This window comes from Parasteatoda tepidariorum, chromosome 6 (assembly GCF_043381705.1).
Source record: "Parasteatoda tepidariorum isolate YZ-2023 chromosome 6, CAS_Ptep_4.0, whole genome shotgun sequence".
NCBI classification, from domain to species: Eukaryota; Metazoa; Arthropoda; class Arachnida; order Araneae; family Theridiidae; genus Parasteatoda; species Parasteatoda tepidariorum.
In genome coordinates, this window is record NC_092209.1 from 31,527,545 (window position 1) to 31,545,656 (window position 18,112).

Consider the following 18,112-nt stretch of genomic DNA (forward strand, 5'->3'; position numbering starts at 1 on the left):
AAAAGGGGGCGAGTTAAAGGATTGTGAGGATGTGTGTATATGTGTAAGTAAATGTGGCTCTGTTAAGTAGAGACCCGGCCGTCAGTGAGTGTTTGTGTTGTTAAATGTTAGTATGATATCAGAAGTGTAGAAGTGTGCAATGGGTCGAATTTTTGCATCCTCTTTGAGATTTATGCAGTCGAAAATATCATTAAAATTTGCGGTATTGCAGGTGGCGGCTTTAATAAAGAAGTTTCTATTTAATTTGTTGAAATGATGGTCAAAGCGGTCAATATTAAGATCTCTATGAATGGCATTGTTGCGGATAAACCATCTGGCTCCCGTGAGTTTTCTCAAGATGTTGTTTTGGAGTACGATAAGTTTTTTGAGGTCTTTTTCGGAGGCGTTACACCAGGCAGCTGAGGCGTACGTCATAATAGGACGTATCATCGAGGTATACAGGAGTTTTTTCAGTTTTAAACTAAGGTGTCGGTTATGAAAAAGTGTTTGAAGTTTGTTGGTTGCTGCATATACTTTATTTTTAATGTTATTTACATGGTCAGACCAGGTCAGTTTTTTATTAATGGTTAAGCCTAAATATATAGCTTTATCAACTATGCAAAAAGTACTTGCTCCTTATAATTCTTGATCTAATCAGAAATAACTAAATCATCATGGTATCTGAAAATCTTTTAATTCACCCAGGTAAATGAAAATACTGAAATAAGTTTCCCATCACAATGAGTGTCTTTGATAAAGGAAGATACATACATACATACGTACGTATTAGCGTTTTATATAATATAGATAGATTAGAATAAGAAGATAAGAAGAGCATCTAATAGAAATAATATTACGTCACAATTGCCTAGAAACAAATCATTTTTGCTTTGTAGTTTTGTAAAGACAAAAATCTTTGTTGAACTTGTAAACAATTCCTCAAATATGTTAGAACATTCCAAAGAAGAGTTCAAATAGTTATTCTATGAGCAATTAACTAAAAAAATTTATCAGTAATAACTCTATTTTCTTCTAAGATATGTAAAGTCAACAGGACTTAGCTTATCCTATGCATTTTATTCATATATTTTGGTATTTTTTTAGCCACGAAATTAATGCGATAAATTTTAATTTCTTAATATTTAAAATTTAATTCTAATTTGGTTGTTTTTACTTGAGGAGGGATGTGGGCGCAAGGCACGCATATCTATATTTTCACGCCCCGATAATTTACGTCATTATGACGTAAAATACACCTTATTAAATAAATCTTAAAAGATGTTTATAATATAATTAGAAAAAACCTTTAAGGTCAATTTAGAATTAATTAATTTCAGGTAATTTTTAATAATTTATTATCTGGATTTGCATGAGATAAAATTTTATCAATTTTAAAAAAAATCGTTACTCATTTATAAGAAAATATCAATAACTGTATTTCTAACCCTAAGTTCCGACATGTTTCTTTTTTTTTTCTTTTTCTTTTAGCAACTGTGACGCCAGAGCACCATTTCCCAATTTTTCTCGGCCATAGAACATTAAGTGATCGACTTACTTTAAGCGGAACCCCTAAGTTGTGATTTAAGTTTATTATCCATTGCGTGCATAATAGTCAAAAAATGAAAAAACTCTTGGAAATATTTAACGGAACTAAGTAAATGTTTCATCGTTTTGCCAATACTAATCTTAAAATTAAATTTTACATCAATCATTTGAATTCACAGGTCTAGAGAGGCATCTAGTCGAGTTTTGAACTAGAAAAAATAAATTTTTTTTTCTAATTTTGCTAGTTTCTTTTTACTGGCATTTACTTAAGCAATTTGATAATAGTAACCAATAATTTAAATAACTATTGGATTATTATTCGGATACAAATGTAATTAAAGCTTTCTAATACAATCGGCAAAAATAATTCCTAATTCTCAGAACCACTGTGGCCCTTTCACGGAACCCAAGAGTTCCACGGAACACCTTTTGGAAACCGATACTATAGAGTATTTATAACTAATCAGATAACAAGTGTTTCATTTTTCTCTTTTAATGTCATTTTTGTTATCAATACTTTTATTGATTCAGTTTATTCAAATAAAATAAGCAGCACGAATGAGCTCTCAGCTGAGGGATTATCTCGTGACTGCAAGATAGTACATCAGTTTCTATTTACATATTTATTTATTTATTTTCAGAACAAACAAGTGAAATGTGATCGGGAAATTTGTCCCAGCCGTAAATCTTGTTACCTGTTACTACACGGGCAAGATCAAGAAAAAAAATCCTGTTGCGATGCTTGTAAAGGTATGTTAAATCTTTACATTACTATGACGTGTCTATTTTTTCTTTTTAAACTAATAACTGAAAACTTTTTGTATTATTCCCCTCGGTTAGTTTTTCGTTCTTTCAGTAATAACTAAAGTTTATAGTTTAAATATTTTTTAAGTAATTTATTTTAATTAATTGACAAAAATTTGTAATTTAGTTAATTAATTTTATTTAATGAATTTCAATTTTTTAAAATTTTATCTAAACAATTCTGGCAAACAAAATGGGAGAAATTTTTTATGCTAATCGATGCTAATCGAAAAATATTTACATTTCAAAATATTTATCATTCATTATTAACTAAAAATTTTTTTAAATAAAACTTGTTTTCTTTTTCCATATTTTTTAATTTATTAAGTTTTTTTTCTTTGTATTATTATATTTATTCAAAAATGTAGTAAATGTGAAATACTACGCCGAAAAATGTAAGAATACTACATTCTTATCCCTAGAATACAATTTCAATTTCTCAATATTGAAATTTAATTTTTAAAATTTTTGAAATTTCTAATTTTTAATATTTTTAATTTTTAAAATTTTTAATTTTTAAAATTTTTAATTTTTAAAATTTTTAATTTTTTAAATTTTTAATTTTAATAATTATTAAATATAACTTTTCTTTCTGGTCGTCGCCATTGTGGAGCTCTGGGCAAATGTCCTGCTTGCAACCACCATTGCAACAGCTCTGCTTAATGTGTAAAAAAAAAAAAGAAAAGCATCCACAACTTAAATCAAATAACGCCAGCCAGCAGACCACTTTATTTAATTCCCACCTTCATCTCCTTATCCTGGTGCTCCTTTTTCTTTCACCGTCTTGGCGAGCGGATGTGGCAGACTTTGGCGGAAATTATCCTTCATTTGGTCGCGTTCCAAAAAAGATATCGAGTTGTTTTATAGCGGCACGCGTTTTAAAGCATCACGTTTTTTTATTATGAAAAACAAAAATGAATAAAAAAAAGGTGGTATTGTATTCATTTTTGGTAGTAATCTTGTGGCGTTTTTAACTAGCAAGTTGTAAACGACCTTTTCCTGAAAGGATGTGGGATGGTTTTGATAGTTATGGGCCTCAAGATGCGTTGGCGATCGGAATGTGGCGCAAAAATTCATTGAAATGTCACCAGCGAACTATTATGCTTAGAACAATTCCTGAAATGGGCTTGGATGTTATTCAAAAAGAAATACAGTAACTTTAAAATTATTAGTTTTTGGAGAAAAAAATTTATGATTTTTTATAAATCATTGTATCTTTTGGCTGTTGCTCTGTCTGTTTAACCATTTTCGGCCAAAGATACGTAAATGGATCATTTCAATAAATATTCTTCATTAAAACTATGACGTATATTTTTTCACTTATTTCATTTTTCTGCAATTGTGAAGGGTGAGTCGTGATGGCTCAGGGGATAGAGCATTTGCCTTTCAATAAGGTGAACTGGGTTCGAATCCCAACGATTACTGGTCGATACGAATTCCGCATCTCCCTAGCACCGGCCCCAGTGCGGACGTAAAATAGGTAGAGACTCAGTGGTATACGGATTATGGGATAGAGTCTTCTTGCCGTCAAGTTAACCGGAGTAGTTTTTCGTGGTTTTCCTCACCATGTAATTAGTTCCATCAAAAAGTCCTCCACAAAGGCAAATTTCTCCCAATACTTGATCCAGGAGTTTCCCTGTATTCTAGATTGGGTTTGAAATTACAAGGCTGCGAAGTTGAACATTAGTAGTCGTAATTCCCAAATTGGGTCTGCTGTTCACTGACGGTTATAAAATAAAATGAAAAATTGTCAAGGGTTCTGAAGACATCTATAAAATAGCAATTCAATTGGAGTAAACATTTTCTGTTGAAAATTTTTTAAACTATTCTAGTTGGTTTTTTTTTTTTTTTTTTTTTTTTTTTTTTAACTTGTTACTGATACATTCAACTTTTTTTCAAAATGTATAACTATTCCATTTGAGATTAATCATATGTATATAGTAGATTAATTAAATTAAAATTAAACAAATGAATCATGAAAAACTAGTATTCAACTAAATGATTTGTCCATTGATATGATCAATTTTGCTTAAACGCACCATTTCATTTCTTAAAATAATATTATTTTTCATGCACGAAACTTGTTTGTTGTAATTTAACCATAGTTCAATGAAAATAATAAATATCATTTTTTATAAAATTTCTGTGCTTAACCTAAATGGGTTAAACCCTTATCACTTTTTAAATAATTGTGGACTTCTATAAAGATATCATAAAACTTCTTTCCTTAAATGATACCGTTACTTAAAATCAAACATGTAACAATCACAAATATGAATTAAAATTTGCCAAAAAATAATTGTCTTAAATTTTATTTCGATTAAAAATAAATTTTAATTTTGTTATTATTTGTTCTTTTAAAATACTATATTCTGTAAATTTTAAATAAATATTAAGAAAAAACTACTTTTTTTTAAATACAGACAATTAACGAAAACTAAATGTCAAAGTTTTCTCTTTAAAATAATATATTTTAAATATATAAAATATTATAAATATATAAAATATTATGAATAATATGTGAAATATTTTATTAATTAAATGATATATAAAATAAAATATAAAATATTTAAAAATAAAACCTTTTTTAAATAATATTTAACAATTTAAAAATTAAAATTAATAAATTAAAAGCCGGAAAGCAAATTAAGGAAAGGATGTAATCTCCTCATCAGCTCGCACGATTATAACAACAAAAAACAGTGTTTTCCGATACTGTATTAATGTAGCGAAAGTAAAATATATCTATACAATAGTGTGTGCATTTACTAGTATATAATTTAGCAATATGAGTATATAAGCATATGAGTATATGAACATAAGTGTGAGTATAGAATAATATATAGTGCGGAATTCGTATCAACCAGATATTGCTGGGATTCGAACCCGGTTCACCTAATTAGAAGGCGAAAGCTCTATTCCCTGAACCACCACGACTCTTCAAATTGTCATGGATATCATTGAGTTAAACAGAATGCTATTTTCTAACTCTCAAATATCTCATCTCTTAATAAACCTGACTACTCGTGACCCGGACTAACAAAAAAAACAAAAAACATTTTCATTTATTCATGAAAGTATCTAAGAATCTAATAAAACTTTTTAATATTAATTTAGTAAGGCAATACCGTCGTATCAGGACCAGCAAGCGTTCAAGACATACGAATTTCAATCTTTTAATTGTGATGATTTTTTTTTTCCGACCAAGTCAGGACATTTTTTTTCAAGTAATCATATTTCTAATTAAATTCGTAAATATTCCTATCATTATTGCTATCATTGAGTTAAACAGAATGCTATTTCCTAACTCTCAAATATCTCATCTCTAAAAAAAATCACCAAATAGACAGTTCTCGACTCCGACTAACCTAAAAAAAAAAACTATTTTAATTCATATATGAAAGTGTCCAAGAAAACCTTATAACATAAATTTAGCAAGGCAGTACCATCATATCAGGACCAGCAAGCGTACAAGACATAAGAATCTCAGTGTTTAAATTATGATTAATTTTTTTTCGTCGGCCAAATCAAGCCATTTATTTTATGTAATCACATTTCTAATAAAACTCGTATATGCTCAAATCGTTATTGATATCATTGAGTTTAACAGAAGGCTATTTCCTAACTCTCAAATATCTCATCTCTAAATGAATCGCTAAATAGACCTGACAGTTCGCGACCCCGACTAACCTTTAAGAGAACAGATGAGGAAGTTTTAAATCTGAGGCTCAGCAGTCGCAACAAAAGATATACGAAGTACCATCCAAACGAGCGTCTTAAAACTTCTGGCACGCGGTTCCTTGTTAAGACAGTGAGAAGCCCAATTAGCGTTGGCGAAAGAAGACAATCTCTCCAATGAATAAGAAGAAGAAAAAAGGACTCAAATAAATAATAAAAGTCTGCGGGATTGTGAACTGTCACCCAAATCATCTATCATGATAAAAGATACCTTGTGCCTTTCATATTTCGCGGTTGCGGTTCGCTTCTTTTCTACATGATTTGTCTCCACGTCTGTGCCTTGAATCTTTGCACGAATGATTAATGTAGAACATTTGAGGAATGAAAAGAAGAAGAAAAAAAATTATCTCTCATTCCATTATTTATTTATATATCCCAAGCTGTGACACAGATCACCGTTGTTCAGTTTTTTTTTTTCTTTAAACCACAAGAGAGTGACGAATTCGACATTGTGGTTGCGATGATGAAAATTTTTGACAGTCGTGCCTGATGGTTGGCAATTAAAACTCATAAATGAAGAGTGAAGTTATGTGAGGGCTGATTTACAAATCATGGGACCCTGAGTTTCAGCCAGTTGTTTTGGGTTATTAAAATCAGAGCGTTGCGCAAGAAAACGGTAGTATTTTAAGTATTTAGTCACTTCCTCTGTGAGAGTAATTTCTTTTTTTGATGATCAGAATTGCCACCTCTCCACCCAGATTGTATATTTTAAGGTCGCAAAAGCCTTTTTTTCCCCTTAGGTTCTAGATTTATTCTAAAAAGTCCACCCCCACTCAAACCGTGATAAAGGAAATTAATCCCTGTATCGACGAAATTCAACTACATTCACCCTTTAATGCAGATGGTACGCGCGTATCCCTTATAAATATATATTTTTCTAGCTCTCCAATTACAAGTAAAAATATATTTGAGTATTTTTAATCATAAATAACAGTCTAACATTTAATAAAAAAATCTGTTAGATTATCGGAACTATGTTTGTACTGAAATATAAAATCCAAAAGAAAATGTTAAAAAAAAAATTTCCATTCATATTCGACTGTTTATCAATAATTGGTTTTGTAAATTAAGGAAGTTTGCATGATGGATAACTGTTTCGCTTAGATCAAAATAACTGCAAATATGAATAATTATCGTTTGGGAGTGAGCCGTGTTTGGCTAATTTTACTTTTAACGAAAAAAAAAAAAAAAAACGGTGTTCTTATGCTGTTATTTCATAACCATCAATTATTAAAATGCTAAATTTTTCATTTATTTCGACCTGAATTAATACAAAATAATGTAAAAAGTATAAAAAATATATTTAAGCGTCGAAATGTTCGGTGAAAAATTCGACGTTTTTATGCGCCAGCAAAACCGATACTTTTCACTTACTCCATATGCTGTTCCTTACATCAAAATGTTTTCCTTAAAAACCCTTATTTTCTATTAAATTAATTTCCTTTCATAAACATGGGACTAGCTGTTGCGCTATATGACCATTTTTTATGTTTCAAGCCTTGAAGGACGAAATTGAACACTGTATCAACAAAATTCAATCGCGTTAATGCAAAGCGGTCACTGAAAATTTCGCAAAAGGCATTTTATCCTATATATTTTTCTTGTATAACCTTATACTATATACTTTATAAATCAATAAAAACACAGATCCTAAATAACTTTTAATCTGAGATTGGATTTTTGCATACTAGGACTCAATACTAATGGTTCGAGCGGGGGACCTCAAATATGCTAATTAGTCAGTGCAGACGATATTTTAAGTTACAAAATCTGACAAAAACGTACTTTCTCTAAAAAAAAAACACACACGCATTTCTGTCTGACCACCAAAGTATGGGAGTTAGCCACAATCTGGAAAATATGGTCCAAATAGTTTGATCAGGAGAGCGGTTGAAATTTTGGACCCCTCATTTTTAATTTTACTTTTTTGCTAATTTGGTCCTGTCACGAGAGCTTTTCCAATAAATTGGAAAAATAATAATTTCGTATGTTTTTAATTTAAAATCTGTTTTTTATCAAAACTATTTCTTATCTTAATTTCGAAGCGAATTGTGTTACTAAATGAAGATTAAACCTGCAAGTATTACCCGTTGCAGTTAAGGGGATACGAAAACTTTTGAATTGATCAAATTAATTAAGATTAAATAAAAATATCCGAGATAAATAGTATTTTTAACTGTAAAAAAATTCAATCAACTTTTTCCTAATCTTAACTAACTATGATTTTACCGGTAAGCATTAATTAAAATTGAATTTTCTCTCACTTTTATAGGATGTTTTTATAAAGGAAAGCGTTATGCTAACGATGAAGAATGGGTTAACCCTGAAGATCCTTGTAAGCTTCTGACTTGCCAAGTGAGTTATATTCAATTTCTTACATTTATTTATACTGTAATGACTAGTAAAAATGGACAGTTTTAGATCATCTCATACCTTAATATCAAACAACGATACTAGAATGTCTTATTTAACTAAATTTCAGAGCTTCAGATATTTTGATTAAAATAAAATATTTCATTTTTACCTTTCTTAAACTACTTTTAAATTTGTTTCTACCTCAAATAAAGAAGTTATTATAAGAATAATGATGATTAAAATAATGACAATAAAAGTAATAAGAAGAAAAATAATAATCTTCGATGTACCACGCTCCCTCTCAACTGTTTAGCCCTTTCTCAATATGTTTTGTTTTTTTTTCATTATTCCTTTTTTTTCGAAAGCAGTAGTTTAAAATTTGTTTTCCTGATTTACTTGCATATATGCGTAATTCATATATATGTCAAAGAAGTAGACTACGCACTAACCGAATAAAAAAATTTATTTTACACTTAAAAGCCAAATTTAAAAACATAATAGCGAAATTTTAATTGTTTTGACAAACATGGAACGATATAAGCTGTAAATAATAATATATAAAGATTAATACTAGGCATAATGCAGAGTCAATTAAACATATTTTATGTACTTGTTCCATGTTTAATTGTATAATGCATGGTCAATGACTAATGTCAATGGCTGATGGAATAATGCATAGTCAATGACTAATAATATAATCCTAATCAACTATAAATTGTACACGAAGAAAAAAAATTTGGTAAAACTAACGTATTGTTTGGTATGACATTTTTTGTAAAAAAGGAAACAATAACATAATTCTGATTAATAAAACCAAAATATACCATATTTAAATTTTTCATTTGGTAATTTTCCTGTTATTATAGTAACTGCTTCCCGAAAATTCTGATCTTCAAAATTATAGTTCTTATTACCACATTTAGAAAACAATACGAAACTGAAATGTAAATTTAACCGAATAAATGGTTTTTATGCCATGCTCTAAAGTATCATGATATGATTACCAAATTTTACCACATTTAACAAATGATATCGTTTATTATAAAAGCATATTTTATTGTTAATTTGACCAAAATCATTACCGAAGCGCTTCGGTAAGAATTATCAAACAATTTAGTGTTCCCATAGAGCCAGACACACGGTAAATTTTACGGTATATTCTAGTAGTAGTTTTGACCATATTTTTTTCTCAGTGTATAATGCATAGCCCTGTATACATTCTTATTAGTCATATTATTAATTTTTATAAAAGAAAAGGTAATTTTTTAATAAATTTCAAACATTCTCAAAAAGAGTAAAATTATAAGATAGAACAAAAATCAAATTATAACATATTTTAGTGCAAATGTTTAAACTAAATGTTTAAAAATTTGATCTTCGAAATTATTTGAATACCTGTGAAACGCTGTAAAATTTTAAAGGGTTTTTTTCCCTCCAGAAAAAAAAACAGTGTTTTTATTACTAAGACTCAATAATTTCTCCTATTTTCAATCCATTTAATTACGTACTACTGATTTAACAACATATATATTACTAGCTCAAATTCCGCAGCAAGTAGACGTTACATAATATTTTTTAATAGAATAAAATACGAAATCGGTCTTAGAATGAAGTAATTTTTTTTTACAGTCAGAGTTTATCACTGTTTTAAAATTCCACATTAATTTTTTTTTTACTTTGCAGATAAAATGAGTTGCTATTCCGAATAAATATATATATATAAAAAAAATTTTAATGATTTTTTTTGTTCTTTATAGAAATTAATAGCTTAATTTTTTAACAGTCAGAGTTTATCGTTGTTTTCAAATTCCATATTAATTTTTTTTTACTTGGCAAATAAAACGAATTGCTATTCCGAATATATAAAAATGGAGAGAAACTTGCTTAAAATAATTTTTCTTGTCCTTATAGAGATTAATAGCTTAATTTTTTTTTACAGTCAGAGTTTATCACTGTTTTCAAATTACATATTAATTTTTTTTTACTTGGCAAATAAAACGAGTTGCTATTCCAAATATAAAAAAATAGATAGAAATTTGTTTAAAATAATTTTTCTTGTCCTTTATAGAGATTAATAGTTTAATTTGTTTTACAGTCAGAGTTTATCGTTGTTTTCAAATTCCATATTAATTTTTTTTTACTTGGCAAATAAAACGAGTTGCTATTCCGAATATAAAAAATAGATAGAAATTTGTTTAAAATAATTTTTCTTGTCCTTTATAGAGATTAATAGCTTAATTTTTTAACAGTCAGAGTTTATCGTTGTTTTCGGATTCCATATTAATTTTTTTTTACTTGGCAAATAAAACAAGTTGCTATTCCGAATATAAAAAAATAGATAGAAATTTGTTTAAAATAATTTTTCTTGTCCTTTATAGAGATTAATAGTTTAATTTGTTTTACAGTCAGAGTTTATCGTTGTTTTCAAATTCCATATTCAATTTTTTTTTACTTTGCAGATAAAACGAGTTGCTATCCCGAATATATAAAAATAGATAGAAATTTGTTTAAAATTATTTTTTTCTGCCCTTTATAGAAACTATTAGCTTAATAGCAGATAGGATAATATAAAATAGTGTTGTTTCTAAGAAAATGACGTGCATTTTATTTCAGTTTAGAGATTAAAGCGATTGCGCCTGTGATCAGATTACTGTTTACGAGGACGATATCTTTTGTTGAAAGATGCTGTTTCATTAATAATTTCTATAAAAGCGTATGAATGACCTTAACTAAAAGGGCTTTGTCGTTTCTTTGAATAATTTCTCGGAAAGGCAAGTGATTAAATTCAGCTGTCAGGAACCGACATGAAATCAGGCAACTTCCGGTTTTAGCGAGTTGACCGGAAACTAAAGTTAGGTTCCAAACATCCTTGAAAGTATACTTTTTAAACCTTTTCCATTTAATTCCTTATTAAATATTCTTTATATCAAAATTTGTTTCGTAAAATTCAGATAATATAAAAAAAAAAAAAAAAATAGAAAGCTTTCCCGCCTTTTTTTGATGACCTTGTTTAAAGTGGATAGAGGGTCGTAGATCTCGTCCTTTAAGAAGAAAAAGGATTGCGTATATATTCTTTTTTTTTTTACATTTCCTTGAATATAAGAATTAGCATAAATTTTTTTTTTTGGCAATTTGCGGGACATTACATACCTCGCAAATTAATTGGATAAAAGTGAAAAAGTTGTTCTTTATAAAAATCTCTTTTATTTATTCTATTTTTACATATGCTGCCGGCAAAGTCTGAAATTTGGTATTCTCTGGAAAAACCTAGGCTTTTTATAGATTTCCAACGATTTTCCGGCAAAGAATTGGATGATTAAATATTTCACATATTTGAATGAGGACATGGAATATTTTGTGCAACGTATGAATAAAGCAAAATAACATGAATAAAGCTCAAATAAAGGTGCAAAAATGGACATACTATAATTAAGGTTCTATAAACAAGAACCTACCTCAGTGTCTGAGCACAAAATGATAGAAGATAAGTAAGAAGACGAATATCTAGCAATAAAAAAATGGCTTAACCAGTTAGGAAAGAGGAGCAAGCTTGAACAAGAATGATTAAATATTTTATTTATTTGAATGGTGGACATTGTATATTTTGCTTAACATATGAATAAAGTACAAATAAAGATACAGAAATGGACATACTATAATATATGTTCTATAAACAAGAACCTATTTCGTTGCCTAAACAAAAGGACAGTAGAAAAGTAGCAAGACAAACAAGTAGCAATAAAAAATATTTTAAGCTGTTAGGGAAGAGGAATAAGCTTGAACTCTAAAATAAAAAAAGGAGATAAGAAATACATGTGAGGAGGTTTGTTCGGAGCCCCAGAGTGCAAGTTACATAAATGAAATTAGAATAGATTTTCAAATATTGAGAAAGAATAGGATACTACATAGATCATTAACTAAATTAGTAAAATTTTTCAAACTATGGAATGATTCCTAAATGTCAAAGTCAGTAGATGAAGAGCAGTATTTAATGATTTTAGCAAAAGAAAATTTAAACCTATGATTAGAATTTCTATTATGGAAGATGGAAGATGTTATATCCTAATTCTGAACATGTCTTTCATGTTCTTTAGGTTGAAATTCAAAGGCATCGACCTAAATTTTTTAGGGTTAACTAAAAAATTGTTACTGAAATTAACCATTTTTATATGTATTTCTGTTTGTTTTAATTCTGAAACTGTAGGGGTACTTATATTTAGGAGTGATATCCCCACCAGCCAAGGGGGGGAGAGTCGACCCCTCTACTGTAGCACAATATTGTATCCAATCCATAGGAGTTTGTTTAATTATTTTACTCCACATAAGAGATAGAAGCAGAATCCTGTCATCATTGCTAATTAATTAATTAACGTAATTAAAGCTCCAATCTGGAAAATGGTGTTTACAGATCACACCTACATTAATTTAATCAGCAAATAAGATTAAAATAAAAAAAAGGGTTCATTTTCAAAGTTTGTTTATAAGTCTAGAATATTGTTGCAAAAGAAGAATTGGCGGAAGTAGAGACATTTAAAGTTAGACGGCCCGTCTTCTCCAATCTTTGATAAGAAGGCGTTGGCGCATGTACTGACCTTGTTGTATCTTTCAACTGCTCAATAATTAAATTTACGTCAACATAAAACCATCAGATAAAAGTCGCAACGTCACGACAGTTTATTTTTACCGAAACAATCAGAAATCGTAACATGAACAACAGGAACATATATTTCGAGTATCGATTTGTTCTCGAAGGTCCGGTTGCAAAAAGAAAGTAACTCTTTTTTAACATATGAATAATACTTTCCCAAGGAGGTGCTTTGTTTTGCGATGATAAAAATTATCTTCTGTAATGTAGCTTTGTTAAGTTAAATATATAATTCGATGCTTTAAAAATAATTTATTATAATTTAATATTTTATATAGGGTTAGCAACGAAATTCCTACTATATATATATATTTTTTTTAATTTTAATATTCTACATGCCATTAAATATTTTTAGCATAATGTTTTAAATCATTCAACGGTGGGTGTTTTGTTCTATCTTTTTAGTTCGAATAAGCTTATGTTAGTTTTTTTGTTCATAATTTTTATGATCATTGAGAAAAATGATCATTTTCGACGCATCTCCTTCTTTTTGCTTTTAATCAAAGTTGCAAGGCCGCAAAAGCTGCTTGTGACGTTTGTGCTGCGTATGGAGAGGATGCCATTACTAAAATTTAAGACAGATACTTTATTTACGTCACACTAGAGCTGCACAATGGGATATTGGTGACGGTCTGGAAAACATCTCTGAGGATGATCAGAAAACACGCAATCACAATTTTGATCCTCTGATGATCGCTTCTCTGCTTTGGTAGCCCGACGACCAGCTTGAAGTCGAGAACTTCACGGTAAAACAGCTTAACGAAGACCGATAAAGCGCACCCTCGGTCTCTATGCAGGCTTATCAGAGAGGTCACTCACCCGCTTACTGACCGCAGTCAGTGAATCTTATGTTCTGGAACCGTTTCTTTACTGCAGAACAGTAAATTTTAAGAAGGAAAATTTTTCCTTCAAAGACACCATTCTCTGACCATCAAGTTGGCTTCATTGAAGAGCGATTAAACCAATTTCTGCACGAAAATTCCAGTCAAAGGAACTAGCAGAGAAAATGGAATGCATGACACTTTTAAAATCGGCGGGAACTTAGGTGCTAATCCATTGCGTATTTAAAGAGGCCTTTTTCCACTTCCAATTGGTGTGGGCGTATGGAGAAACATTAAATATGCTTTTAATCACCTTCATTTAATTTTCACTAATAAACTAATGAGTTATGTTTGCTTTGCTCGGCAGTATTTATCAAAACATTTGAAGTACAATGTCGTTATCCAATTGAGTGGGAGATATATAGAAGGTCTTTTTCGGAAATTTCATCGGATTTTTTTTTTCTTTTACATAATTTTACAAATACAATTAATTCTCTTATCAGCATATTCATGAAAAGGAGTTTGCTTTTATCTATTTGTCAGTTATTAAATTTTTGAGAGACATTTATGCTTTTAACGAGAATTTCAAATTTAAGATAGCTCTTATCAATTAGTACTTTATTAGCCTTAACGTATCCGTAATTAAAGTTTGATGATAATGATGTTGAAAACCGTAAATAAATGTGTAATGGACCAAATTCAGAAAAACTTGGAAATATTGTTAGCAAAAATACTGATTGATGTAGAGAGAATGTCAGTTCAGAATAGATTTCTCCTCACTATTATAGATTAATGTTTTACTTGACATCTATACTTAATCAAATACAATCAACGAATCAATGTGAGCCTTCAGGCTAATACTGAGAAACAGTTGCTAATCTATATCTACGTATTTTAGGGTGGAATTGTAACAGAAACCTCTATCCAATGTTACACCTCTTGCCGAAACCCCATACCTCCAGAACCTGGAAAATGCTGCCCGACGTGTGCAGGTAAAGACATATTTTTTTCATCATAATATGCAGAAATAAAAATTAAAATTAAAGAAAAATTTTTCAGAAAAATGATTTTTTAAACTTTTAATTAATTATAAATTGTAATTAATTTTAATTTAATTTTTAATAAATCTTAACGTTTAATTACGTTTTAATTCGGAATTAATTCTAATTTTTAACTTCAAATTTTAATTGCAATTAATTAAGAATTTAATTATTTTCAAGAATTAATTAATTCTTAATATTAATTTTTAATTACATTAATTTTTTAAGTAATTATAATTTTATATAGTTTTTAATTAAATTTTGAGTTTTAGTGAATTTTAATTTTAAACTAATTTACATTTGCATAAGTTTTTTTTAAATAAGAAATACTGCTGATATTTTAAATTTTTAATTAATTATAAATTGTAATTAATTTCAATTTAATTTTTAATAATTCTTAATGTTCAATTACGTTTTAATTTAGAATTAATTCTAATTTCTAATTTCAAATTTTAATTGCAATTAATTAAGAATTTAATTAATTTTAATAATTAAATTATTCTTAATTAAATCTTAATAGTAATTTTTAATTACTCTTAATTTTTATTTAATTATAATTTTATGTAGTTTTTAATTAAACTTTAATTTTTAGTGAATTTTAATTTTAAACTAATTTACATTTGCTTATGTTTTTTTAAATAAGAAAATGAAAATAATTAAATTTTTAACATAATTAAATTAATAAAATCAGTTTTAAATATTATCACAGACACTATTGATGCATTACAAATATTGAAAATTTGTGTATTATGAGAAATTAAAAGATTAGTACAAAAATCGTTGTGTGAACGTGAACTAACTCACGGTCCAGGTGGTGATTTTCGAATTTCATAGAGTTCATTAAACAGTCAATAGATAGCGTTTTTTGTCAATAACTGCAAATTAATGGAGGTGACATAATGACATCAACTTTCTCCTTTTTTTTGTGCTTTTAATGTTCTAATTACATACTGAAGTGGGGTATTTATTTATTTCAGATTGCTCCATCGACAATTCTAAAACTAAAGAGATTGAATTACCCTTACCTCTTACTGATCCCTGTGTGACGTGTACTTGTAAAGTAAGTTATTCAACTCTTTTTAACCGTAACTGTTAGAGACACGCGAAATTAATTTAAAAAATGTATTAATACGGAAAAACCTCAATTATTTTTCTTTACTTTATAAACATAACACTTTCGACGTTCTGATTTTTTTTTCAATTTTTCAAACTTTATTTATACATGGTAATTCCGTACCGAATTGTAAGGTAGGTAGGTCACATTATGAGGATTACGAATAGCATAACCACTCATGAATGAAAATGTCACTATACGCCGCTAGGGGTGCTTTCTGCTAAAAGTTAACTGTAATGCGCATTTGAAACGATACTTTTATTTACCTGAAGTATCTTAATATATACTTGATGAATTCCCGTTCGTTGTAAGGGGAAGTAAATAATCAATAATTAAGTGCGAAATAATGCTTAAAATGTTTCACGAAATTATAAGACATGTACAAACACAATAATTAAAGCTTAAATAGTTCCAATTTTATTTGTTTAAAGATTCCACAGTTAAGCAATTTTCTCCGGTACTTATCCTTTTAGAGAGGCTGTAAAAAATCTCCTTTCACGGTATCTATGATAAAACTGCACAGTATTAATGCAGTATGAATTCAGTTTTTATTGGTACCAAATTTACTAATATAATACATTTTACCTACATTAGTATATTTGCGATCTATTAAAACTACACCAATTACCGTAATACCAGTAGTGCCTATTATCAAATTTAATTAAACATCGTCTGTGTTAATCATATGGTATGGCAATTTTTTACGTTTCTCTTAAACGAGCCTAGGTACCAGTGATTTTGTTCTTTTTTTTTTTTTTCAATCACCATTAATTTTAAATTATTTAGATTTATGGAAACTCATTTTTAAAGTATAATTATAAACAAAGTAAACGAGCAGTTTTATATAACTTTAGAAATACTAAAAAAAGTCCCTTCAGCTTTAGAAAACTGCACAGGGAAAAACTGGTATTTTATGTAACTCAGTTAAACGAGAAACTTGTTTACATGTTTTGAACGAAAACTTACGCAATTTAATGGAAATTCTTGCTTTTATCTCTGTATTTTTTTATTAGGGAAATTGTTGTAATTTTTGTTGAATTATTATGTCTTTCGTAGGGGAACAGTAGCACTTGTTCGAAAAAGGCATGTCCTGTGCTTCCTTGTCCTCTAACAAAGCACGTTTTTAAACGGGGCGTGTGTTGTCCTGAATGCTTTGGTAAGTGCTCTTTTTCTTTTTTAAATGTTGAGGAAATGCATGATGCTTTTCTCACATCAGTCGCTTACTTCGCTTTTCATTAAATGATAATCGGTCTTAAAGAAAGGATAACATATCAAATGACAGAAGTTGCAATATATGTTCATTAGGAGCCGGGATAGCCTGTTTGGTAGGGCACTGGCCCCATGTCCAAGAGGTAGTGGGTTCGACCCCCTCCGGCTGAAGACTCCCCGTGTAGTAAATGGTGATGCACGTTAATTCTGTCAGGTCACAAAGTCCTCCATGCTCCCATAACAAATCAATATCTCTGGTGGTACTGATACAGAAGCTCCTTTGTTTTCTGGATATGGTTCAAAATTACAAGGCTACGGAGTTGAACAGTGGAAAATCTAGAATTGGGTCGACTGTTCAATTATAAAATATATATATGTATATATATATATGTGTGTTCATTGTAATATTGATAAAATCGACGCTACTCTCATCAGCCGTTTCCTTCAATTTTTATTCAGTGGTAAGACCAGATAATAATCCTGGTCAGAAAACAGGAAAAGTCCACTACGAGCACGCAGAAGAGGCGGCAAAAAAACACGTGCTCATTGTAATATTCATTGCAATATCGCACCACTCATCTATAGCAGACTGTCACAGTAGAACCTCCCACGGTTAGCCTGGCAGCAAGGGGACTCTAAACAATGATCTTCTTCCACTGAGGATATTTTTTTAACTATTTGTTTAATTTCAATTTATTTTATAACTGTTGTTGAACAGCCGACTCTATTTTGGGTTTACGACTACTAATGTTCAACTCCATAGCCTCGTAATTTTAAACCAATCCAGAAGACAAGGAAACTCCTGGATCAGTACCTCCAGAGGTATAATTTGTTATGGGAACATGGAGGACTTTGTGATTCG

General features: G+C 29.2%; 1 protein-coding gene across 1 annotated transcript in view; it reads left to right on the forward strand.

Annotated features, from left to right (window-relative positions):
- Positions 1 to 18,112, forward strand: part of LOC107448655 (BMP-binding endothelial regulator protein) — a 153,212-nt gene that overhangs the window by 106,615 nt on the left and 28,485 nt on the right. Inside the window, exons 3-7 of the mRNA XM_016063957.3 lie at positions 2,166 to 2,274; positions 8,339 to 8,421; positions 14,786 to 14,879; positions 15,905 to 15,987; positions 17,098 to 17,197. Coding sequence (XP_015919443.1) covers positions 2,166 to 2,274; positions 8,339 to 8,421; positions 14,786 to 14,879; positions 15,905 to 15,987; positions 17,098 to 17,197 — 469 coding nt within the window. The remainder of the gene's footprint in view (positions 1 to 2,165; positions 2,275 to 8,338; positions 8,422 to 14,785; positions 14,880 to 15,904; positions 15,988 to 17,097; positions 17,198 to 18,112) is intronic.